The 23,784-nt window shown below is 49.9% G+C and overlaps 1 protein-coding gene across 1 annotated transcript; it reads right to left on the bottom strand.

The window, feature by feature from the left end:
* Positions 1–7,956: 7,956 nt before the first annotated feature.
* On the bottom strand, positions 7,957–16,924 carry NRN1 (neuritin 1). The gene is made up of 3 exons (XM_037843992.1): positions 16,694–16,924; positions 12,401–12,545; positions 7,957–9,118 (listed from the first exon to the last, which is right to left on the bottom strand). The coding sequence occupies exons 1-3, from the start codon at positions 16,746–16,748 to the stop codon at positions 8,890–8,892; spliced, it is 429 nt and encodes a 142-aa protein (XP_037699920.1). The 5' UTR covers positions 16,749–16,924; the 3' UTR covers positions 7,957–8,889.
* Positions 16,925–23,784: the final 6,860 nt, after the last annotated feature.

Raw genomic sequence — 23,784 nt, 5'->3', positions numbered from 1 at the left:
CTTAATCAAGAAGAGACTCCTGTGGTGGTGTCTTAATGTTACAAAGCAATTTGCGACTTGATCAACCCGAGATGAACAAGCGTGTCCTTTTTGCCCTTCACCTTGTAACCACGTTTGGAATCTTTTGAGGAGTTTCTCTCAATACGGAGGGCAGTAGCTGTCTGAGATCTCCCCTGCCTCCCTTCCTAGTACACCCATAGCAAACGATTCCTTCCAGGCTTTCTAAAGAGATGGGACCCACTTCTTTCTGTTCTCTGGGTTATGTACGAAGTCGGAAATGCCACCACCATTAAAAAGCAATCCGGCATATGATTTGTTCAGGTGGGAAGGTATGTAGCTATATTAGTCACTGTGATTTATCAAAAGAATAACTACCTGGTGATACATTTCATGAATGTATCATCAAATCATCTATTACTGTAGCAACGAGCTTTTCATTACTGAGAAGGCCCCTGATTGTTCCAAGGAACTCACCCCCATGTCTATTAAATTACTGAAATGGAAGGAAGCAAATAGACTCTTTCAGCTAAAAGGGACAAAAAAAAAAAAGAGGGGGTAGGAGAAAATAATGAAAAATGTTCTGTGCCAAGACGTAGTAAAATAGCAACACAATTTTGGGGCAGGTTTGTTTAGACTTTGAAACTTATTCCCTAGTGTTCTCTTTCTCTCACATAGACTCCCACCCCAGGCTGAAATGAAACTGACAACAACAACCACACACACACACACACACACACACACACACACACACAACAAAGAAAAGCCCCAGCACACACACACAGAGGAATACCCTTGGCTCCCTAGAGAGCTGTAAGGTATTCCCTCAGCTAAATCAGAACAGTTGGAATGTTTATTAGTTTTCTATTTGCTGCTCTAAACAGATTCCCACATACTTGGTGGCTTAATACATATTTATTATCTTACAGATCTGCAGGTCAGAAGTCTAACCTAAGCCTCACTGGGCTAAAATTGTGGGCTGTGTTCTTTTCTGGAGACTCTAGGAGATAATCTGATTCCTTGCCTTTTCCAGTTTCTTGAGACTGTTCACATTCCTTGGCTTGTGGCCCCTTCCCCCATCTTCAAAGCCAGCAAAAGCAGATCAAGTCCTTCTCATATGGACATCCCCTGCTGCCTCCCTCTTCCACTTATAAGGACCGTGGTGATCACATGGGCCCTGTTCTAGTTTGCTAATGCTGCCGGAATGCAAAACACCAGAGATGGATCAGCTTTCATAAAAGGGGGTTTATTTGGTTACACAGTTACAGTCTTAGGCATAAAATGTCCAGGGTAACACATCAGCAATCAGGTACCTTCACTGGAGGATGGTCAATGGTGTCCGGAAGACCTCTTTTAGCTGGGAAGGCATGTGGCTGGCGTCTGCTCCAAAGCTCTGGTTTCAAAATGGCTTTCTCCCAGGATGTTCCTCTCTAGGCTGCAGTCCTCAAAAATGTCCCTCTTAGTTGCACTTGGGATATTTGTCCTCTCAGCTTCTCTGGAGCACAAGTCTGCTATCAACGGCCGTCTCCAAACTGTCTCTCATCCGCAGCTCCTCTCTCACCTCCTGGGCATTCTTCAGAGTGTCCCTCTTGGCTGTAGCTCCTCTTCAAAATGTTACTCACAGCTGCACTGAGTTCCCTCTGCCCGTCAGCTCATTTATAGGGCTCCAGTGACTCAACTTAGATCCACCCGAATGGGCAGAGCAACACCTCCATGGAAATTATCCAATCAGAGTCATCACTCACAGCTGGTTGGGGTGCATTCCAAAGAAACACTCAAAAATTACAATCTAATTAACACTGATAACGTCTGCCCACACAAGAGTACATCAAAGATAATAGCGTTGGGGGGGACATAATACATTCAAACTGGCACAGGCCCTAAAATAAAATTATCAAGACAATCCAGGATAAATCTCCTTATCTTAAAGTCAGCTGATTGGCAACCTTAATTCTATATGTAATGGTAATCCCCCTTTGCCAAATGTAACAGAATTTATTCACCGGCTCCAGGGCTTAGGATGTGGACATCTTTTTTTCTTGGAAGGTGGAGGAAGCAGATAATTCTGCCTACCACAGGATTTAAGGTTTTTCTTGTTTTGCTTTGTTTTAAAACTTGTGCCATCTCTGCTGGCTCAAAATTGTCAGAGAACAAGCAAAATGATGTGATGCTTTAAAATAGGTATCCTAAAAATTTGAATGGAGGCCCTGAAGCTTAAGAGCTCAGATTTTGAAGTCAAACAGATCAGCGTTCAAATCTCACCTCTGCCTCTTAATACCTGGTGTCTTGAGCAGTTACCAACCTTTCTCTAACCTCAGTTTCCTCACCTGTAAAAATGGGGATAATACAATCTCCTACAGAAATGTGCACAAGAAACGGAGAGGTGTTTGTGAAGCTTTAGCACGATGCCTAGCATGCAGTATGTGCTCGATGAAAGTAGGTTAAATTTAAAAAGAAGAAGGAAAAAACAAAGGTTAGGCAGAGTAAAGGTGTAGGGGCTGGCGAAGAAATAGAGGGACAGAGTCCTCTTCATCGCCCTTGGTTGCAGCCTGTAGGAGCCTCTCACTAAGCGACGGAAGAAAAAAAACAAAAAAGTTTTATCCTCTTTGCTGACCTTTCTCGGCGGCTGTGGTTTTCTTTTCCTTTGCTGCTTCCTTCGCTCGCTCTCCCTCCACTGCAGGCAGACCCGGGGATTGCAGCCTAGCGCAAACACCGCGCTCCTTGACGCGCGCGAAGACCCTGCGGAAAGACCACGCCCAGCTGGAGCGGCAGCCGAAGGCGGCGGGAACGGTGGGGGTGGAGGGGACGGCTGAGTACCCCCTGCATCCGCCAATCACCTGCGAAGACCAATCTGCACCACCTATGCCCCCCTCCTAACCCCACGCCCTCCCCTCTTCTTCCCCTCCCCATCCCCTCCCCAAGCCCAGTGGATTTGATTAGCCAAACCTTAGTCAAGGTTTCCCTGGACTAATTAGCCCTGACATCATAAAATTCACTGCTGGTGTGCCCTTCGTTGCTGTCCTGGGAGGGGGACCCCAAGGCTGTCTGGGTGTTCCCCGTCAATCAAGGAGGACACTCTGGTGGCAATCAGCGCCCCAGGAAAGGACAGCCTTCCAGAAAGCCTCGAGGTTACCTACAGGACTACCCCCCCCCCAAAAAAAAAGTTAACATCAAGTGTTGATGAGGATGCGGAGAAACGGGCACTCTGCACCCTTGGGGAAAGTAATCCAACAATATCTTTTCAAATTAAAAACACACATAAACACCTTTCTGCCCAGCAATCCAACTTTGCAGAATCTATTCTACCAGAGAAATAAAAATAGCAGTTTATAAAGTCATTTGGACAGGAATATTTATTACAATATTTGCAGGATGCTAAAAAAACTGGAAAAACTTAAATGTCCATCAAAGGTGGAAAATTAAATTAATTGTAGGATTGACATTCTATGAATATTGTATGGCTTTTTAAAAGAATGTTTAGCTATTGACACTGAAGTATTTGGTTGCCAAGAAACATATTTCAAAATTTGGAAAAACCAAACCAAACCAACAAACAAAAACGCACCCTCCATATGGCTATATGTCAGTAAACGCTTTTATAAGCATGGTGGAAAAGTATGGAAGGATACCCAGCAGTCAATTAAAATAGTTAATGAAGGGGGTGTTAATTATGTTCCCTTCTCTATGCTTGTATTACTTCACTGGTTACAGTAAGTAAGTTGCAATTTTTTTTTCTTAATTTGAGGAGACGAATTAATATAAAGGGTGGGGATGGGGGGTGAGGTGTGGAGGGAAGGTATTCAGGAAGCTCCAAAAGGAATCCCCTGAGAATCTAAGGACTCCAGGTTGGAATTGAAAGCCCAGGGGTCTAGCCAGATGCTCAGGCTCAGAACAGAGTGAGGTGAGGGTTAGGCGGCGCAGTTATTGTCCAGTAGCTTGTTTAATTCAGGGATCTGGACTTGAGCTTGAGAGCTGGGTAGCCAGTACCAAGAGAAATTACAGCTGCTGGGCTATAATATAAAGAAAAACACCCCCACCCACCCAAAGTATTAAAGGTCAGGATGAGGTTCTCTTCGGAGATCTCGAAGTTATTTTGAAGAATTCGGTGAGAACCGTGCAATGAAGACTGGATCGAGGCAGGAGGAAATAGAAATAATAATAATCAGCAATAAGGAGGCGGTACGTTGTATGAAAATGTGCTACCTATCTTATCTCATTTGATACAAAGTACAACCCCATTAGGTGGTATTATTATCCCCATTTCATAGACGAGGAAACTAAGGTACAGAGGGGTTAAGTAACCTGCCCAAAGTTTCGTAGCTGATAATAGACGTCTTGCGGCTCCTGAGTCCTGGCTCTTTCAAGCCATACCAAAGGTGATGTCCTTCCAAGGCGCGGATCTGGACCGGAATGTCACACTCCTCTCCCAACTCCAGCCAGTGGGGGTGAGGAAGGTCTGGCCAAAAACTCCCTCTGGCGTGGGCGGCGGGGTGTTTCCGTAGCCGAGACCTGAGCTGGGAGGCAACCCCATGCCCCAGGCTGGGTCAGGCTGGGCCCTGTTTCCTTATTGCCTTATTCCAGCTCTCCGGTTTGGGGTCCCAGGAGGGGTTTCTTTACCTTGCTCTTTTCCCTGAGGGGGAAAACACCCGTTACATCATTTAAAAGTTCCCAGACTCCAAGGCCTCTGAGATGCAGGGACTCCGGGGGCACCAAACTCGGGTTCTTCTCCGGGCCGCACCCATTGAGTCTTCACCTTCCCTTGCTCCCCCTTTGTTTTCACACCAGGGCTGAGATGGGATTGTCGCTTTGATTTACTTTGGTAGGTGTTTGGGAGCAAGGAGGAGTGGGCCAGCGATCCATTCCTTGGGGACTTGTGGGGGTGGCAGGAGACTGCTCCAGAGGGGACCCGTCTCAGACCACTCACGCCCAGTCGGGCATGTGTGTGTATGTGTGTAGGGTGGTGTGAGGGGTGGTGGGGGGTGGATTGAAGACCTTCCCGGGATTTCAGGAGAGTATGGGAGAATTGGGAGTTTAGGAACGCCGACTCCTAGACACGAGAGAGCCACGTGTCCCGTGGCCCTGGCTCCCAGGAGTTTCAGGCTATAGCGAAAGGGCTGCTATGTCCCCAGAAAGAGAAATCTGTTTGGGGGGTCGTGTGCTCATTTCCTTCTGTGCAAGTCCTGAATGAAAATAAGCCCCAATTTCATCTCTATCCTGTAGCTCTCTTATCTACAGCTCGAAGTGTCTTCAGTCATCTCTGTTTAAATTTCCCGCCTCCCTTCTGCTAATCCCTGCGCCCGGATCTGTTTTCACCGTCTTTCTCCGGTATCCCCATTTGCCACTCTACGTTCTGTTCTTGGCTTTCTTTCCCTTCTCTCTCATTTCCCCTCCCTTGGGTCCCTGTGGTGCCTTGACCGAGGCTGGGGCTCTGGAGCTGCCCTCTCTGATTTTTTCAACTCGGGCAGCGTTTGGAGCCAAGGAGGGCCTCCCATTTCCTTCTCCAAATCCAGCAGCTCCTCGAGGGCTGAAGCCAGCGCCAGTGGGCCACACGGAGAGCTGCAGGCGGTGCAGAGCGGGGTGGACTGCTCCCACGTGGGCGCCGAGAGGAATGGGCCCACGGTGCCGTCGGTGTCAACTGCCCATCCCTCCCCTCACCTCGTTTTCCCTCCTCCCCTCCAGGGATGGGACAAACCCACTCTGATTAATGAAACACCACTCTGAGCCAGGAACCGAGCTTACCGCGTTGATGCTTAAAAACAATAACATCAACTAACATATGGAGATGTCATCATGATCAAACAGAAAATTACAGTGGAAGACGGCACGATAATGACCTAAACCATCACCACAACAAGAAGCAGCTTTCTTTAACCAGCCAGATGCTGAGGTTTGTATTTCTGGGACTCGTGGCCCGGCGCCCTTGGGGCACTCTCCAAGTGTACGTGAGCCTGATCCCGGGCCTTGGACAGAGCGAGGGACACCCAAAAACGGCTTCAAGCTTTCTCGGGGCTCCCACGGGGCTCCTGGGGCTCCACAGGGACGGGCGCAGCCTCTGGGCCCGGGAACTGGGCGGAGTGGGGACGCGGAAGAAGAGGGCTGTGGAGTGCGCTACTTCCAGGGGGGTCCCACGTGGGAAGTAGTTGGAACCGCGGTAGGAGGAAGAGGGTTCCTTGGGAATCTGTTTGTAGAGCAAACAACTCGTGCCCAATCCCAGCCCCCTCGTCCCTCCTCCTCCCTCCTTCAGCTTCTCCTCCCCTCTCCCTCAGCCGGGCCTTCTCCCTGGTCTCGAAGGAGATTGATTTCCAGATGCGAAGCCGGATCTGCGAAGGAAGGGGCGTCCTCCGGGTGTGGCAGGGCCCTCCTTGGCTTCTGAGCACCCCACCCCCCACGACCCCAAGCCTGTGGAGAGCGACGCGTCCGTTTTATTTTGGCGAGCAAATAGCCCCATTTATGTGCCCGGGTTCGCCACGGGGATTGCGGAGGAAAAGATACCCACGCGAGGCCTCGCGTTATTATGGCAAAAATGACGGGAGAAGACCCTCCCTCTTTCTCCTGGTCCCCTCCCTCTCGTTACATAGATTCGTATTTAAAATAGGCTGAGACATTTCAATTTGAATTCCACGGGTTGAGCTCGGGTTAGAATCACCCTATTTATACTTGGACCGAAAATAACCATTGAAACGAAAAGATCAAAACCCAAATTTATTTTCCCAAACAACGAGTGTTTCCCCCTGTGGGTGACCAGCCCACGCAAGCAGCGCGGATCCTCTTGGTTCTCCTGGGGACAGGGGATCGGCGGAGGAGGGGCCGCGTTGGGGGGGCGCGGTAGTGGCGGAGCAGTGTCCTCCAGAGTGGCGGGGCGCAGGCGCAAGTGCGCGCGCGCGGCTGTAATATATGCTGCCATTAAAACTCAGCGCAGCTTCCAGTGCTCCCGGCGCAGGGACGCATGTATTGCTGGAACTCAGTCCGTGGGGGGAATGCAGATTGGGCTGCGACCCACTGGGTTTGATTTATGGACGGTTACACTAGCGATTATTTACACATTGCATTTCAGAACACCGCGCACCCTCCCCGCGGCGGGTTCCGCGGGCCTGGAACCGCTGCAGCCTGCGGAATCACCCCTCACCCGACAGCTACATGCATCCCCCACCTCCCAAGAGCCTCGCGGCTCCATCCCACCCCCATCTTCGTGGAGAAATCAGATTTCGATTGCAATGAAGTCAGAGATCTCCATCAGTGTCTCCCCACGCCCCACCCAACCTGCTCCAGGTCCGCATCCGTCCCCCCCAGGTCGCCCCTGCTCTGTTTACTCTTGAATGTTTACTTCTGGATAAGGCACTGCGGGGTCTATAAATAGGAGAGGTGAAAGCAGCTTCTCCTACCAGATCAATAGGGCTTCGTCTCCTCGCCATTTCGGCTCAGCCGTCTTATTAATTATGAAAGGATTCACCTGATCCCTGCCAGGGCTCACAGCCTCTCGGCCCCGCTGCTGGAGCCCTTAATGGCGGTTCCTTCGTGAGCTGCCTCTCGCCACCGCAGAGCCCCTTTCTGGCCTGGCCAGGAGGAGGAGGCCGGCTCAGGTTAGGGACGTGTCGGCGGGAGGGACCTACCAGCGCCTGGGGCGCAGGTGGCCGGCCGACCCGCTGGATCACCAAAACTCACCTGAAGTGCTCTCTGCTTTAAAAAAAAAAAACTGTATTTATTTTAAAAATTAAAAACAAACAAACAAACCTCTTTTTAAGTAAGCGGAATTTCAGGAAGTGTGGCAAAGTGTCTGAGAAGGGAGGGTTCTGCTTGAAAACGGTAGGTTATCAGGTGACTTTGTGAACAGGTAAATTTGTCACTTGGCATAAATTGTGTTCCTGTAGGTACCGGCAGAACTCGACGGAGAAAGCAGGGTTGGGGTAGGAAGCAAACGACACCCCTATTTCAAACAATAACTTTTATTTTATAGTTCTCTATACTTTGTAGCAAATCTTTTTTGCTGAATTTAATTTATAATAAACTTTTTTTTTAAATTACATCTCTCTCTTTTGTTAAAATCAAGGCTCTTTTATGTCAAAATCTTTTTTAGCTATATTTTAGATTAACATTTAACATCCCCCCTTGTGATCTATACCGTTGGATATTCAGGTATTACTGTATGTGTAACAGCTAAAACAAGAGAGGAGGGAAAATAAAGGCAGTGAACTTGGAAAGATGCATCGACAGCAGGTAAAGCTAACCCCTCAGTGACTTTAGCAGCATTCCTTCTGGCAGTCTTTTTCTTGACATCAGAGATTTCCTCAACCCTTTTCCTCTCTCCCTCCTATCCTTACAAAAATAATAAAGCCAACGATCTGTCCTCTCGCCTTTCTTGAGGAGAAATGTGCAGTGGAAATGATCAAAACAAGATACTGTGGAAGAAAGATGCGAGCGTGAATTAGTCACCATATGCTTCACACGTGGACATCTCTTTTGAATTCATTCCCCGTGGCCTTCTCCTCTCCTTCTCTTTCCTATTAGGAGGAGCCCATCATTTTTCATGTATTAACATGATTAATATATTAGGTGGCCCAGGGCCGTTCCTGAGATTCTTTTGCCAAAAAAATAAAAATTAAAAAATAAAATGGGGTGGGTTTGCCGTTTTCTTACTTGTGTGTGTGTGAAGACCGACTAAAGCTGAGGTCCGATTTTGGCTGTGCTTGCTTGCTCACTGATTGGTAACATTTGGCAAATAAAACACAGGAAATCAAACGAAATCAAAAAGAGAATCAGGATTTCCCACCATCCTATACGAGTGTTTTCAGCATCACAAAGAATCACAACGTCCCCAAAGAACGAATGGATCTTCTCGATTTCCGGGAGCAAGAAGTGAGTGTGGGTGGGCGCGCGGGGGGAGCCGGCCGGCGCTCAGAAAAAAAGCCAGGTCGCTAAAGCTGCCGAGAGAGACGCCAGGAGCACGGGGAGCGCCGGGATCAGGGACCCCGCCGCCCTGTTGCCGCTGCCGCAGAGTTCGAATAAGCTGCCTTGGATGTTGAGGTTTTTGGATTCTTTTCTCAGTTTGTCCCACATGTCTTTCGCCCCTTCCTGGCAATCCGTAAGGGCTGTGACCGTGCAGCTGTGGAAATCCTCCCAGTATCTGGCAAGGGACAGAACAAAACAGAAGAAGCAGGTTCACTTTGGGCGCGGGGAGCAGCCGGGACCTGCGCTGCGCCTCCCTCACCCCTTGCGGCCTCGCAAACCTCCCAGGAAGACCCCTCCCTATTTCCTTTGCACAGACGGACTCCAGGGCTGCGCAAGGTCAGCACTCGCCGACCTGTACCCACCCCAGAGGCCGCTGATCCAGAGGAAGGGCCGCCTCCTTCCGACCCTGGGCACCCCTCCTGGGTGCTCGGCGGGGACCCGACAGCCTGGAGCCGGGCCGCGCCCGCTGCGCCGCGCTGGCACCGCGGCCCGCGCAAACAGATTGCTCGCTCTCCTCGGGGAAAGCTAGGAAAACAGTGCTAAGCCGTGCAAGCTGCCGCCTATTAATGCCTCTTAGCTCGCAAGATGGGTTACTTGCTCTGATCAAGGCCCTCCCCTCTTGGCTTCTCACATTCTCCTCCCCCTCGTCCCTTCTGTCGCCCTCCTCTCCTGTACTGTATTCTCTCGCCTTCGCCCCCATTCTGTCCCACCTTTTCTCCCTCTCCACTTCTTCCTTTGTTTCCCGTTCTCCCCATTTTCCTTCTCTTTCTTTTCTTCCTTCTTTGCCTTATTTCCCTTCCCTCCGTTTTCCTCCCTGGCGCTCCTCACTTCCTGCCTTCCAGTTGTTTTGGTCCTCGGTGCCCCTCTCGCCTTGCTCTCCACACTCCCCCGGCTCAGATGCCGCCCGGACACTCCTGCCTGCCTCTCTCCCTCCAAGACGCCGGTGAGTGTCAGCGCCCCAGCACCTGGGGCCAGCTTGGTAGGCGTCTCCTGCGTCTGCAAATGCCTGCGCTCCAAACCCTGCGCCCTCGGTCCCTCGTCCTCAACCCCCAGTTCTTTTTCACGCTCCTGGATCCCCTGGTGGCCTCTTTCCCTCCAGACCCCAGGTCCGGGACTCGAAGGCTCACCTCTCGTCCTTCCCTTTCCTGCGCCCTCCGGGGAGGACAGCGCCTTCCTCAACCGCTCCCTCCTCCCGGGCTCCGCAACTCGCCCCGCCCCCACAACCTTCATCCAGTGTGCCCTTTTTTATTGTTCCCCTTTTCTTTTCTGAAAACCCAAAATAGATCGCGAGGCTAAATATAATCCCAACGCGTGATCGATTCCTGGGGCTCTGTCTCCTTTCCGCGCTGGGTCGATCCGGGCGTCTCCGTGTCTCCGGGCTGGCTCCCACCTCGCCCCACTCTGGGCTCCAGATCACCAGCGCCCGCCCTCTCCACACAATTTGGTTGTATTTTCCTCTTCCCCCCTCTGCTGCCTCGTCTGGACTGTAAGCACTTTGCAGGCAAGCACCGTGTTCGATTAATCCTTGTTCCTATGCTCACTCCATCTTGTGGCTAATAGTAACAGTTATAAATGTTTGTTGAATTGCTTTGAGCTGAACTGTTGTCTAATGGCTTCTGGGAGTCTCTTATTTATGAGGACTGGGGAGCCTGGAGTGCAAGACTTCCAGATTTCTCAATTTGTAATAAATAGCAAGATTTAGAGAAGCCTAGAGGCTAAGGAGATGCCTCCCCTGCAGAGCTTCTGCGGTAATTGTTCCTCCCAAAGGAGTCTAAATCTTTCTTGTCCTTCTGCACGACCAGATGGGGACGTCACCCTAGTGGAAGAGGGGCGGGTGGAGGACAGACTTCCACGTGGGACTGGGATGAGGTGGGTTTCAGCAGGGTGTTGAGCAACCCATGCCACGAATGGAATGCAGACGCGCCCCAGCTTGTGGCCTCCGACCTTCCGGAGAGGGACGCCCTCCTCACTGCCCCGTTTAACAGGACTAAAGTCCTGCTGAAAAATTAAAACAGCTTGGAATGACCGAGTTCCCACAACTGATCAACGATTTCGGAGCTAGTCTATATTTAACCTTTTGCCTATTGATTCTTTACACATTTTATCTATCACCAGGCATTTGGGATTAAAGTGGGTTGTCGTGCATAGCGAACAAGACTCTTGTCCCTTTTGCGATATGAAGGTAATAAGAAACCCCTTAGCTGTTGCTTTCTTCCTAGAGGGCACTGGGGTATTTAGGAAAGCATGTAGCAAAATTGACATCCGATTAATTCAAATAAAGTCATAATTCAAACACTCCCCCTTTCCCCCAGGAATTAGCGAGAAAGGACGTCACAGTTTAAAACGGATGTCACAGAAAATGGTCACACCAACGTCTGGGATAAGAGACACATCTTGCCTTGGCTTATTTGAAACAATCATGGGGGGGGGCGGGTATAGACCTTTGAGAATGGGTTAAGACATAGATTTTTTAAAAACAAAACAAAACAGTATGTATATGTGTTGCGGAGAAAGGGGACATTTCTAAAGTCTGCAGTAGCTAAAGTGTCCGCAGTAGGACTTGGTTGGTTACCTCATCTGCGAGTGGGAGCTGTGCTTTCTAGCTAATCTCTTGGTAAACGTCACTCTGCCTGGCCATAAACTACTTTCTCTGTCTCCTTGGGTCCGCAGCTACACTGGCCTGGAGAGACCGCGCAGATGAGGGGAAGGGGGGGAGGAGACCCCAAACACCAAAAACAAAATAAATACAAAATTTTTTTTTTAAAACAGGCAAGAAGGACGGCTATCCCAATCCTAGGAATCCACTACACACAGCGGAGACTGTAACCCACGCCCGGGACCTGTTTTTCTTGGGCAAAGTCAATGGCACGCAACAAAATAGTCTTAGCCTCTCTCCTAACAAGAGAAAAGCCTCTCTTCTTACACCCTTGCCTGCTACCGCATTTTCGTGGAAAGGCGTTTTAAATAAACGGGAGCAAATGAACAGTTTAGCCAAATGACTTTCCCTTTACGCAAATCTAGTATTCTTCAAAAGGCTTCTCAAACCCAAGCCAACTGTTCTCTGGAGAGTATTCCACCGCCCATTCCTTCATGCGGGAGGAGAGAATACAAACGGCCTCAAAGCAGAGGGACATTGCTGCCGGAGTGCCCCCAGCCCTCGCCCCCGGGCCCAGAGCGTCGGATGCGCGCGCCTTTGTGCGTCCGGGTGAGGCCGCCAGACCTGGGCCTTGCGCGGGGGTGTCCCCGCTGCAGCCACCGCAGGCCGTGGGGTCCCCCTGGGCAGCGCAGGTTCCGATCCCGCGACTTGGGCCTCAGGGCCAGCGGGCTCATCGCGGGACCTCTGCCTGGGGGCGGGAGATAGAAGACGAATTCGCTCTGGTGCGGAACGCCAAGCACCCGCGGGGAGGCGCAGCGCCCCTCATAACAGAAACCCAGCCGGCCAGAACGCGACACTTACGTGCACACGGTCTTGATGTTCGTCTTGTCGTCCAGGCCCTGCGGATAGTTGGCCATGCTGTCGCCCAGCTTGAGCAAACAGTCGGAAAAGCCCTTAAAGACCGCATCGCACTTGCCCGCTGCTCTCACGGCCTGCACCAGGTACGCTGCGGGGAGGAGGGGACAGCGGTCAGCAGCGCCCGCCCCGGGGACCCCGCGCGGCTTCACCCCCATGGCGGGCTTGAAGCTCAGTCCCCATCAGCGCCCAGCCCCAGGCGCGCGAATGTTAAAGGTGCCTGAACCAGGAGGCCCGGGAATGAAGTATCCTGCACCCAACGTCGCGTCTTCTACAAAATGCGTGTGAGTGTGTGTGTGTGTGTGTGTGTGTGTGAGAGAGAGAGAGAGAGAGTGGGTGGTGTGAATGGGGGGGGGGTAGTCGCGCTTCTTGTTCTGAGTCGGTTCCTTTCCTCCAGTTCTCTCCCGCATCTCTCTACATATTGCTTTCTTTTTCCATCGCCCCCTTCTTCTCACCTCCCTCATCGCTTTTATTTCTCTCTTTCTCCTCACTCACTCCTTCCTTTTCCAACACTTCCCCCACCAGCCTGGTCGCGGCCCCTCGCGGCAGAGTCTGAAGTGACAAACGGGGTCTGACTGCAGCGTGCTGGGTGAGTAGGCGGTGGGGAGGCGGCACAGCGTCGGGTCACGCAGCTGAACCCAACGCCACCTTCGTGAAAATGAACCCCGGGTCCTTGCGGGGCCTCAGCAAACATTGCTGAATGAGTGAATGAATGAATAAAGTCCCTGAAAGCCGAAATGGATTATTTCATTACAACACGGACTACCCACCTACCGTGGATTCTTTATATTCTGAACGGAATCTTGGGGACCCCTCTCCCCCGCAGCTCCCATTGCACTGCGAAGAATCTCTTGGGCATCCGGATCCCGCAGTCCGGGCGCCAGACGGGGCGGGACTGATTACCGGTCCCGGGTCATGAGGAGCCGGGTCAACCGATGGGTCTGCGCGCGTGACCCCAGGTGGTGACCGCTGAGGCCAAATCCGCGAGCCTTGTGCCCCCTGCCCCTCTCTGCCTCTGTGCCTTTGTCCGCGGTTCATCTCCCCACTCACCCTTAAACGCTCTGCCGCCAGCAGCGGTGAGTGTGTCCCCGGGGTGTAAAGCGTCTAGGGTGGCGGGACGACCAGGGGGAACCCAGCCACACGGAGGCCTTGCTTCTGGCCTGCCAAATGGCTGTGGCCAATTCTCTCACACCCTCCTCTCCTTCCCCCGAGGCCAACGAAACGGGCTAAAGTTTGAATTCGGAGCGACGAGGAACTCCCTCCTCCCCGCCCCCATGCGCGCCTGGCCGGCTGGGGAGAAGCGCAGATCTGCGCTGTCGCGGGGCAATGGTGGGGAGGTGGGAGAAGGGGCAAACCGCAAACTCAGTCGAAATCTGCCTCCAGTGCCCACGACCCTGCTCCCCCGTCCGGTCCTCTGCAGTGTTCTGGCCACCGCGGCTCGGTGTGCGAATGGATCCCGGGAGGACCGCATCCCCGCCAACCCCCCCGCAGCCGCTGATCCCCCGAGCACCCGGCCAGACGCAGACGGAAGGTGACCGAACCCACTGCAGCCTCCGAGCGCGCACCGTTTTGCAAATAGCTGCAGGAAGAGCAAGGCGGGCCTGTGCTTTCTAATCCGGAACGGGAAGCGCTGGCGAAGGCACCGAGGTTAACTTTGACTTCTGCTCTAGCAGATACGTGCACCTTCCTAAATTTCCCGGTCTTCCCGTCTCGAAATAGTCGACATCCTCGCGACTGCAACATCAAATCAAACACTGACATAAACGGATCTTTGTTCTAATAATTCTCAGTCAAAATGAAATAAACCCCACAAACCGTCCTCGATAAATGTAGCTTTGCAGGGAAGAAACGAAACAAAAAGCAGCCCAGTCCCTTATCACCCCTTACCTCCACCCCCACAAACTCCGAGGCGATAAAGAGGCCCCCAAGATGCATTGACAGTTTTTTGGTTTTTTTTGAAGGGAAGTTGGGGCTCGCTCGGGTGGGAAGCGCTCCATTCGGGTTATCTTCCCGGGCGCTGCTGGAGGAGAAGACCCTCCGCGTCGCGCATGTGTGAGTGTGCGCGTGTGTAAAATAAGAAGTCGTGAAAATGTCTGTCTTTTGCAACTATGACTCCTTGGGCTGTAGCTCGGGAAGGCCCGGAGCTTGCGCGCGGGACGGATTTTGCGGGCTCACGGCTCCAGGCAGGTTGCAGCCCGCACGTCCCTCACTGTCCTTTCTGAACCCGGCTGCAGCCAGTCTCTGGAGAGCCGCCCGGGCTCGTGCCTTCCCCTCTCCTGCGTCCCCGTCCTGTGCCATTTCCATCCATTCATTCATTCGGTCGACCTCTCATTCATTCCAAACTTCCTCGGGCTGCGTCTTCAATCTCGTTCTCTCTCTCCACCTCCCCGCCCCTTCCCAACCCCCACTTTTCTTGCCAAATGTCAATGATTTGGGACAGTTCCCAGCCATGAATTAATAAAGACAGAGGCTCTAGTGCGGCAAAGGGCAGACGATCAGGAACAAATATGCCCAACTTCAATCCCATAGCCAGCATATGGCCATTTCTGGGCGTATGTAAATGTGGCCAAAGTGCACCCCTCATCCACCCCGCTGTCTCCCACCCTTCCTCCCCCAAACTAAAGATATATCCCACCTGGATTCAAAACGGAAAGCTTTCAGCAAATTATTTTTGTTTTTCCCCGTTTGGGTGTAGAAAGCAGAACCCCAAACCTCGTATTAAAATCCTTATCTCAAAAACAACTGCTACAACAAACATCCCTATCTATTGCTGTCTAAAAATTCGTGGCGGATGGTAGAATGTCACGTTCACTTATTTCCAACATTTAAGGGATTTGCTGCCATTAGAAATGTTCTTTATTTCTTGCAGCTCTTTGCACCAATGTCAAAGATTCAAAACCATCAGGTTTAAAACATCAAGGCATTTCTTAGAATTAAAGGAAAACACCAACATTCGGCGTCCATACACTCTTAAATCCCTGTAATGTTTAGGCAAAAAAACTCAGATACTCAAAAGCATGTTAAATGCATAAAAACCCTATTGCAAAGAATTCATTTTAATGTCTAGATAACTTTAAACCCCCTTTCCTACACATTTCTGAAGCAGAAAGATGTTATGCATTCCTTCTCCCCAAAACTCACTTCCTAAAGCCTTCCCCACCCCCACCCCCAATACTGCAAGGATTTGTCTGCAAAGAATGCTCCAGTCTGAAATGAAAGCAGGCAACAAATTCCCTCGTCTCCTGAAAACCCGTTTGAAGAGTTTCTATTTTTTTCTTTTGTCCGTTCTATTAATAACCTGCTTTGCTTTCACTTTAGGCCACGTTAATTAATACACTGACCGGACATCAGAAAAAGGTTTTCTAATGCCCCCCATAACGTTTTCTTCATTCTAGATGGAAAAATGTGAACTTTAAGAAAAAACCCTGAGAGTGTAACTGCGACTCTACATTCCTTAACATAAATCTGAATAAGCAAAAATAACACACACACGACGTGACACATTGCAAACACTTTTTAACCCTTTCCTACATTTAAAATACAGATGCCTATGTGTAAAATAACAGCAATTGTGTCTAGAAAATTAAATTCTTGAATATTTGGTTAGAATCAACCTTCTCGATGGTAAGAACAATTAAAACCTCTGGCCTGGGGTTCCCTGTCTTTCTTTGATTTGCCCTCCCAGCCGAGTCTGCGGTGCCCGGTGCAGACGCTGCAGCTAAGAGATGGGGTGCGGGGGATGGGGTGGGGGTGCGGGGGAAGAGAATGACAAAGTTCTAAATGCAGCAGTCTGAGTCCTGGAATATCTTTGCTTTCTGCACATAAACTTTCCAGTCCTGGCTGCCTAGCCATCTTGTTCCTGCAGTCACCTCCCGATCCTTCAGAATAATACCTTGCAGTATCGCAGGGGCCAGTGCATTGCCCCAGAGCGCACCAAACCCGGTCTAACACGAGAGACCGAAGCAAAAATGGACGTGCGCTCTGGAAAAAGGGGGGAAAACCCCCTCTGGAAAACGACCGATCGCATACATTTCGTGGCTAACGTTTGGAGTCTCTTTCTTTAGGAAAACCAAACCCGGACGCGCGGGTCCCAAAGAGCTGATGCTCCCACCCTTGGGGATTTGCCGGCTTCTCGGCACCCGGGAGCGGCCGCCGGCCAGTCGGTTCCCCTCGGCGCCCCAGGCTGGGGCCGGCTGCCTCCAGCTGCCCGCCGCGAGCCCTAGCCCGGAGGCTACTTACCTATTTGCACCGCGAGGATCAGTGAAATACATCTGCCGTTCAACTTAAGTCCCATCCTACGTTTAGTCAAACCATTTGCGACCGCAGACCTTTAAATTGTTAGTTTAGAGAACGCGGGAGAAAACTGAAAAATAGGCATTGCCAACAAGTTCCAGGAGCGACGGAGACTTTATGCACTGGGAAGGCAGAGGGAGGAGAGAAAGAGAAGGAGCGAAGAAGAGAGAGAGAGAGAAAGAGAGAGAGAGAGAGAGAGAGAGGAGAGAGAGAGAGAGGCTGAGGGAGAGAGGGGGAAGAGCTGGGAATGGTTCACTCCATTAGGAGGGGGCGGAGGAAGTACAGCCTCACGCCCACGAGCAGGCCTGACGTGGGGGATGACACCGAGTGAATTTTTTTTTTCTAATATAGACACCTTGGTAGAGAATCGCCATTTATAGTCATCAGAAGCTGGAATTAATCAGATTTCTCCAATTAATGTGCGATCCGAACGAAATCTCGCCTCCCGGGGGTGACCGCTTCCCTATACCCGCGGACACCCCCGCCTTCTCGCTGTTCCTGGCCCCCCCAACCCCGCCCCCTCCCTGCGCAGAACCGGGGCTCCCGCTCCCCTCCCCGCCTGGAGCTGGGGAGTCCTGGCGCGCCCACTCCAAGGCTGGGGGATTGTTTCAACCTACTCCCCCTCCTCCACCAGCTCAACAGCAATCCAGCCCCCACCTTACGACGCAGTGGGGTTTAAAGGCGCGGGAGCAGGAAAACCAGCTAGGCCAGCTCGATTAATTGGAAATCCCCCTTCTGCCGCCAGCCCTTGCACTTGCCTACCCTCTTTTTCTCCAACCCAGCAGCTGAGCTCTGGGTGCAGCCCGGAACGCGTGAGCAGACAACCGGCCCCCGGCACGAGCACACACTCACGCACACACTCACGCATAACACGCTCCAAGCTGAGCAGAGCGCCTCCGTGCCCGCCCGCACACACTGCGCTCGCTAGCGCGCGCCCTCCCAGCTCTGGGGGTTTGGTCGCACGCGTGGGGCCCCTGAAATGGACACCGCGTGCCCTCTACGAATTGCACCACCCAGACCCCCGCCCAGAAGCCCGAATCCTCCAGACATAGCGACACCTGTTTTGGCGGGGAACAGGGGCACGGACAGAGGAAGGAGCTGGCGCCTTTGCAAAGGCCTTTTGGGTTACTAGCGATTTGCTAACTCAGAGCTTTAGGAAATTTCCGAGGCGATCACTAGCGTGCAGGTTTCCTTCTTTGATCCTCACGCATCTCTTGGGGATGTGTTGGGCTGCACACGCATGCACTCACACGCACACACCTACCTCACGTACGCACACTCTCCCAGGCCCACTAACACCTGCATCACCTTTGATACCCGGGCACAAACCCTGGTAGACAGACGCAGCCTGCGCTGCAGCGACGTGCTGCTGCGGCTGCAAGTGTTTCATAACTGTCCGTAAACTGAGTTTATGAATGATAAGTAAGCAAGGCCATTTTTTTTTCCTAAACGCCTTTAGACTTTGGTTTTTACCCTTGTCTTGCATCAGAAGAAGCCTAAAACCCAGCTTAATTAATCAAACCTTAAATAGGGCATCATCAGTCTGGGAGGAAAAGAAATGAAAATGACCTCTCACTCCCAAAATCTTTTAGAAATACAACAGAGAACATCAAGATATCGAAAAAGCAGTTGAAATACAAACGGATTTAAGAGAAATCGAATCGAATTTAATTCTCTAGGCCGCAGCCCCGCACCCCATCTCAGCGTCCAGTGCTCAGCTCTTTGGAGATGCATGGGCGAGAGAAAGCGAGGGAAGAGTGCACAATAACGGGGTGGGGTGGGCCACGGGACCAGGTGCTGTTGGGACACACGGGGTCCTGGCTACAGCATTGTGTGACGTGGAGCCTCGGCTCGGGGGCCGCCCGGCCTGCAGACCCCAAGGTGGGGGGTGGGGCGGCCGGGGGCGGAGCCACGTCGCCCCACCTTGGTGACAGCCCCTAGTGTTTCTTTTCTCAGCTTGGAGGCTCCTGCAAGAACCAGAAACTTGGGCGGGTAGGGGCGGGGCGTGGAGGGTGGCGAGAGGGGGGCGTCCCTCGGACCCGCCCCAGGCTCTGTCCAATGGCAGGAAGAGGAGGTTGGTCTGAGGGGCGGGGCTCGGGCAGCAGTGCACCCCTCCCCCCGGGCCCGCCCCATCTGCGCTGCGCCCCGCCCACCGCCCCGCCCCATCCGCAGCTCCCCTGCTCCCGGGCTTTCCCCTACCCAGCCCCGCGCCCAGTCGCATTCCCGCTCCACGCAGTTGCAGTACCTGGGGTGAAGGAAGGGGCGCTTATGGGTTTTTGCGCCGAATCGCTCAAAGTCCTCGCCTTCCCCGGTCTACCCGCCCATTCGGATCTTCCAAAAGTCGTTTTCTGAATCTGGGGAGTCTGAGTATGGGAGAGGCACTTCGTTTAGCACTAAAGGGCTAAAGGAAGCGACGGAAAAACCCCTCAGGGAGCAGCCGTGCGGGGCAGCGCCTCGCCTCTGCGCTCCCGGGTGGTTTCTCTGGAGGTGCTCCAGGTGCACCCCTACACCCTCCGCGGGCTTCCCTGTCCTCTCCCTTCCCCTGCGACCCAGCTTCCCTTTCCCGGGGTCGATCTTTTTAAACATAAGGAAGGGAGAGGCAGGCAGAGTCAGCATTGCATGGGAATGATTTGGGGGTGCATAGTTGAAAGCGGATGTTAACGGTGGTTTTTAGGAAACAATTCTTATTTTTAAAATTACGGGTGGTTCTGCAGTCAGAGCTCCAAGCAAGATTGCTTTTTTCCAGTTCCTTAATTAAAAGGCAATATAACCATGGTTGCCAACAAATGCTGACTATTTGGAAACATGGGGGGCAATATCTCTGGTTGCTGGGGACGTTGAGAATGTTTCCTCTTGCCCAGCCACATCCTATTTGGGGTGAGAGCGGGGGTGGAAAGAGAGAGAGGTTGCAGAGAAACCCGGATCCAGGCTTTGTGTGGTCAATATTGAGCTGCCCTTGGCAGGACCCCACACTTCTCTGAGTTGCAGTTTCATCATCTGGAAAATGAAGGTGGAGACAGGACTACGAAGTGATCTCAGGGCTGTTTTCATCTTTGAAATTTTGCAAACCAGAATTTTCTAGAACCTTGTGGACAGCATTGGGAGTGGGGTGTGAGGCCCAAAGAATGACAAAAAGTCCACTTGAGAACGCTTGTTCTAGGCCAACGTCTTGGAAAGGGCATATTCCCTTTTGATAAATAACTTTGTTGAAAGTTAAGAAACTTTGATGGCAGGGGAAAAAAGCTACTGGTGCTGGTGATGTTTGGGTCCACATGTCCAGTTGAGTTAAGGGAGCCCCTGAAAGTAAGTCTGCATAATTAAGGCATAACTATGCAAAACTCCTTATCCCTAAAACTTCCAGAAAGAGACTGTTTTAGTTTCCTTGGCTGCTCTAGCAAATAGCATGAAATGGGTCGGGTTAAAAAATGGGAATTTATTTGCTCACAGTTTGAGGCTGGGACAAAGCCCAAATCAAGGCCTCTTCAAGGGGATGCTTTCTTCCCAAAGACTGTGGCATTCTGGGGCTGGCTGCTGGTGATCCTTGGTTCTGGGCTCCTTGTCACATGGCAAGGCACATGGTGGCCCCTGCCAGCCTCTACCTTCTCTTCTGGGTTCCACTGAATTTCAGCTTCTTGCTTCCAGTGGTTTTCTCTCTCTGTCTGACTTTCATTTTGCTTATAAAGGACTCCAGTAATAGAATTAAGACCCATCCTGATTGGGCCTGGCCACACCTTACCTGAAGTAACCTCATCAAAAGGTCCTACTTACAATGGGTTCACACCCACAGGAATGGATTAGCTTTAAGAACATGTTTTTCTGGGATACATACAGCTTCAAACCACCACAACATCTCTGGAAATTATTTGCAAGAGCAGTTGCCAGGGCCACCAGGAAATTCATTTGTGTCTTCTAGATCAAAGGAAATCCCCTGCTGTATTAGAATGTATTGCCTTCACAATACATCTCACTCACAAATCCATTCTGTCATTTTTTATACTTTCAGCTAAAACCTTTAATCAAAGTATGAATATCAATGTATCTAGCACTCATTTGAAATGCTAGCAACTATACTATATTTAAACAACCCTATAAACTAGGAGGCGAATGATACTTTCATGGTGATAGGTTGGTAGGGGCCTCAAAAAAATTCCAGTTTGGGAGGGCTGAGACAGTTTTTGCATTGGTTGTTGGTAAGGTGATATTTTTCTCTCTTTGGTCATTAGAGTGCTACCAAAATTAGTTGAAGCCTCTAGGTCTTAAATATATAGCTGACCAAAGAAACTTGATTTTTAATGCAGACTTTTGAATTCCAGGAGCAAATGCTGTCTTTAAAATGTTTGAGTGTATTAACTTTCTTCTAAAAAATAAACATTTTATTTAAAAATAAACATTTTTATTATGCAATATATACACAGAAAAAATGCACAAAACTAGGATACATAGCAAATTGATTTATCACAAAATGAACATCCATTTGAGCCCCAATCCAATTGACAAGAGTCTGAAAAGGTATGACAACTAAACGCAACCTGTATTCCTGGGTGAGATCCTAGACCAGAAAGGAAGCAAAAGTTGTCGGGGCAGTTGGCAAAATTTGAAAACGGTTTGTGAATTAGACATCAGTTTTGTACCAGTGTTGACTATCCCATTGGGGAGCTGTGTGTTGATTACAGGGTAGGGTTCCTTGTTTTGGGAAGATACATACTGGAGTGTTTAGTGGTAATGAGATATCATCTCTGTAGCTTTCTTTCAAATGGTTCAGAAAAGGAATAATGATAAAGGAGACAGATAAATGACAAAGTCACAAATGCAGTAAAATAATAATTGGGAAAACTCTAAGTGAAGGGGGCACAGGAGCTCTTTGTAAGATCCCAGCAATTTTTTTTTTTTGTAAGCTTGTAGTTATTTCAAAATGAATTATTTTTAAAATATCAACTCCTGGTGGGTTAAGTTCTTGAATGTCCAAAACAAAGCTTTATAATACTAATGAAATAAATACATGGATATTATGAAACATTAAATGAGCAATAAAAATGTGACCTTGTAAAGAAAAGGATTGATAAATTTGACCAGTATGTTGGTTTTCTTTTGAAAGTTTGTGCTCCTCATATGTCATTTTTTCCCCGTGAGGTTATTTTTCTCTGCAAGGGGAGGCCACTATGTATTTGAAGGAAAGGCAAACCCAAAGTTTAAGTCAGCTCCAAGTTCAGGTATGGTAAATGAACCCTATGATGGAAACCTCCAGGAACCACAGCCAGTTTCTCCTCTCTTTCCAAAAGAACTCTTCAGGTCAAGGCTTTACCCTTTATTTTCAAGGGAGAAGCAGCAAGGGAGATCATTTTTAGATTTTTAATTTTCCAGTTTTGGTAATTTGGAGGAGGATGGACGGAAAAGTGAATATCATAGTGTGGTGAGTTGGAGTTATGCAACCCCAGAAAAACATTCTTAATCTTAGTCCATTCCTGTGGGTGTGAACCCACTGTAAATAGGACCTTTTGATGAGGTTACTTCAGTTAAGGTGCGACCCAACTGAATCAATTGGGTTTTAATCCAGATTATTGGAGTCATTTACAAACAGAGTGACAGCCAGACTGAGAGAAGCCACTGGGAGCAGCCAGAAGCTGGAAGTCAATGGAACTTGGGAAAGAAAGAAGAGACCGCCATGCACATTGCCATGTAACAAGGACCAAGGATCGCCAGCAGCTAGCCTCAAAATGGCACAGTCTTTGGGAAGAGAGCATCACCTTGCTGATGCCTTGATTTTGGACTTCTAGCCTCAAAACTATGAGCCAGTAAATCGCCATTGTTTAAGCCAAACCATTATATGGTATTTGTTTTAGTGGCTGGGAAACTAAAACACCTAGGTTATTATTTAGCATCTGCCTGTTTTTCTTAGCTCCTCTCTGGCACAGGGTTCTATGTTGCTCGATTTTATCCCCGTGGAAACCTGGATCAGAAGTCTGAGTTGCAACAGTTAAGGGGAAGTTACTTTGTTCCAAGGAAATGGCGGGGAAAAGGAAGAGCGGACTATCAATAGCTCCTTTTCAATTTCATTCTCCCCCAATCTTGTTGGAGTTTCTTTTCTCTGGTCAAAGCCACTACCCAGTGACCACACATCCAAAACAGCCCTGTCACCTCATGCTTTCTTGGTTTTCTGTTTTCTGTTTAGTTTCCTCAGGATTGACCTTGGTGTAGGTGGCCAGCAAATTTGCTATTATTTGGTGTCTTCTCAGGATTGGGATATTATAGCTATGCTTTTGATATTGATTTCCAGCTAAGCTGCAACATGGTCAGAGAGTATATGCTATGTGATTTTAAATCATTTTCTGGAAAATTTTCTTTGGGTACAGTAATAGATTGAATCATGTACCCCAATTAGACAAGCTCTTAATCTTCATCCACACTCCTATGGGTGTGAATTCATTGCAAATAGGGACTCTTAAAGATGTTATTTTTAGCCAAGATGTGGCCCAACTGAATAAGGTTGGGTTTTTATCTGGATTACTGGAGGCCTGATAAAGAGGAAGAAACTGGAAGCCAGAGTGAGAGAAAGCCACAGGGAGGAGATGGAAGCCAGAAGTTAATGGAACCCAGAAGAGAAAGGGGAGGATATCGCCATGTGATGGGAAAGCCAAGGAACCCAAGGGTTCTCGGCCAGCCAGAATGCTACTGATTCCAAGAAGACGCAAGCCTTCCAGACAACATCTTGATTTTTACTTCCAGCCTCTGAAACTGTGAGACAATAAGTTCCCATTGTATAAGCCAACCCATTACGTGCTATTTGTCGTAACAGATAGGGAAACGGAGATAGGTACTTTAAAAGAATACGTATTCTATAATTCTTAGTTTTGATATTTTATGGCTGTCCATTAGGTCAAGTTTTCTGATTGTGTTGCTCAAATTGTCTGTATCCGTACTGACATTTTATGTGTTAATTTTATCAGTTACTGAGAGAGATTTTTAAAGAAATATTACTATGATTGTGGAGTTTTATTTTTCCTTTTAGTTTGGTCAAATTTGCTTTATATACAAGACTA

The sequence above is a fragment of the Choloepus didactylus genome, chromosome 7, assembly GCF_015220235.1.
Source record: "Choloepus didactylus isolate mChoDid1 chromosome 7, mChoDid1.pri, whole genome shotgun sequence".
Classification (NCBI taxonomy): Eukaryota; Metazoa; Chordata; class Mammalia; order Pilosa; family Megalonychidae; genus Choloepus; species Choloepus didactylus.
Note: the sequence above shows the minus strand (reverse complement) of the source record. Positions and strands in the feature narration are given on the sequence as shown.